Below are 2,192 nucleotides of genomic sequence, written 5' to 3'. Positions count from 1 at the left end.
ATTTTATTTAGAATAACAATTAACTTAGACTCTTCACATCTCATCTTAATTATAGGTTACAAAGGTGCCGAAATCCCTAAAATGGCCATAAAGTGTCTTAAATTTTTAAACAATGCGCAAGTTTGCCCCCTCTAAAATAGCTTGGCTCTCTTTTACATGTTGCTTCAAAATGTGTACACAATGTAAAATTACAATAAGGGTAGAAAATCTAGTTTGCTTAATAAGGTAGTATAAATATATTTTTTAAATCAATATTACTAATTAAGACTATAGCTTAACAATCTATTTCTTCAATAAAAAATAACCATGTTAATATGTAAACAATATTTTTTAAATATATTAAAATACACACATATATAATTTGTGGTTTAATTTAAACGAGACAAACGAGCGAGCCAACGAGCCAACTAACGAGCGAGCCACGAATCGAACCTGCTTTGGCTCGGGCTCGGCTTGTTTACAAATCGAGTCGAGCCTAGTCAACTCGTTTAAAACTGAACTGACTTTGAACCAAGCTGACTCCAAACTTTTTTTGGGCGAACTTCGAGCGAGCCTCGAGTCACATACTTTTTAAACTGAACTTTAGTAAAAAGCAAGAATTATTAACGTTCAGGGACTTTAGACTAAAGGGTATGGGGGCCGGCTGAGGCCCGGCTAGGACCGGCGCCGGTCCCCCACACCGCCCCCCTGGGCTCGGCTCGGCTCGGCAAAGTCGACTCCCCACAGCCGGAGAGGACGGGCCTGATTTTGAAAGATGTAGCTGTTATAACGGCTATATTATATTAAAAAATTCCTTTTTAAATTCAAATAAATACCCTCTATCTCATCCATTTTTATACAATTCTCTCCCATTCTACTCCCATTCTTCTCCTATATATTCTCTTCCATTTTTATAAAAAACACTCTATATTTTTTATACCATTTTCTCTAATCATGCATCCATTCAACCCAAACAACCCCAACCCAAACAACCCCAACCCGAATAATCCCAACCCGAACCAACCTAATTTTTTTCGACTCCCGCTTACACTCCGACTATGGATCCTTCGTGGGGGGCTCCGCAATTTACGTTTTCGGGTTTCTAACAAACACCCAACGCCTTCTCACAAATGTCTCAAGTTCAACAAATGCAACAATACCAAGCACTCCAACAAATCATGCAACGCAACTCGTTTGAACAACTCCAATCGCAACCGCCAACTTCCCAACCGCAACCCCCGGTTCAACTTGACGATGATGATGAAGAAGTCGTCCCCGAATCGCCACCGCAAGAGCTCAAGCGCAAAAAAAAAAACAAGGGGAAGGGGAAGAAGGTTGAAAACGTACCCGAAACCGTGCCAAAAAGCGGTTCGAGAGCAAATGCGAGACCTTGGACGAAAGTAGAGGAGGAGGCGCCAGCAATGGCGTTTGTTAAGTCCTCTACTTGCCCGATAGTCGGTATGAACCAAAGTTTAAATTTTTAATTTAAATTTTAAAAGATTTATTTTTTATTTTTACTAATGCATTATGTTTTTAAAATTTAGGAAACAACCAAACGGGTAGTAGCTTTTGGAAGGCGACAACGGATAGATTTAACACGATTATGGAGCATGGCCTGGCTCGTGATGTCGAATCCGTCTCGGGCAAGTGGCGTAAAATGAGCAAGACCATCAATAACTTTAACGGGATTTATAACCAAATTTACACTTGTCCTCCTAGCGGGAGTAATGACGAGGACATTCTTAACCTTGATATCGCTAAGTGGGACTCTCAAAATTCAACGCCTTTCCCGCACTTCCGAGCATGGAACGTTGTAAAGAAATAACCAAAATGGAAGGCGGTTCCAAATGAGGTCGCAACCGCCAAACGGACTAAAACTTCCGAGTCCGGAAGTTATAGTGCGGGAGGCTCCACCGCTCGTTGTCAAATCGACATAAACAACGACCCGGAAGATGACGAGGATGTGTTGACCGTTTACGAGTCGGAACATCCCACCGGAAGGGACAAAGCAAAAAAAGAGGCGGCCGGAAAGCGCAAAGGGGCCGGCTCGAGTGGAGGGGGCGGCTCGGGTGGAGGGGGCGGCTCGAAGTCATCGTCGAAAATGGACGAGTTGAATACACGAATTCCGTTCGTTCAAAGAGTTCGCGGCCGAAAAATATACTCACAAGAAAACCGTGTCGGCCGACTATGCTCGAGCGGAGGATTTTAGGATT

General features: G+C 42.7%; 1 protein-coding gene across 1 annotated transcript; it reads left to right on the top strand.

The window, feature by feature from the left end:
* Positions 1 to 1,109: 1,109 nt before the first annotated feature.
* LOC110892566 (glutathione S-transferase T3-like) lies at positions 1,110 to 1,804 on the top strand. Its single transcript, XM_022139723.1, has 2 exons — positions 1,110 to 1,437; positions 1,524 to 1,804. The coding sequence occupies exons 1-2, from the start codon at positions 1,110 to 1,112 to the stop codon at positions 1,802 to 1,804; spliced, it is 609 nt and encodes a 202-aa protein (XP_021995415.1).
* The last annotated feature ends 388 nt before the right edge of the window (positions 1,805 to 2,192 follow it).

Source organism: Helianthus annuus, chromosome 12, assembly GCF_002127325.2.
Source record: "Helianthus annuus cultivar XRQ/B chromosome 12, HanXRQr2.0-SUNRISE, whole genome shotgun sequence".
Classification (NCBI taxonomy): domain Eukaryota; kingdom Viridiplantae; phylum Streptophyta; class Magnoliopsida; order Asterales; family Asteraceae; genus Helianthus; species Helianthus annuus.
Note: the sequence above shows the minus strand (reverse complement) of the source record. Positions and strands in the feature narration are given on the sequence as shown.

Coding starts and splice junctions, on each gene's coding strand:
- LOC110892566 (XM_022139723.1), top strand. CDS start 1,110: ATGTCTCAAGTTCAACAAATGCAACAATACCAAGCACTCCAACAAATC. Junction 1,438..1,523: donor CTCTACTTGCCCGATAGTCG/GTATGAACCAAA, acceptor TTTAAAATTTAG/GAAACAACCAAACGGGTAGT.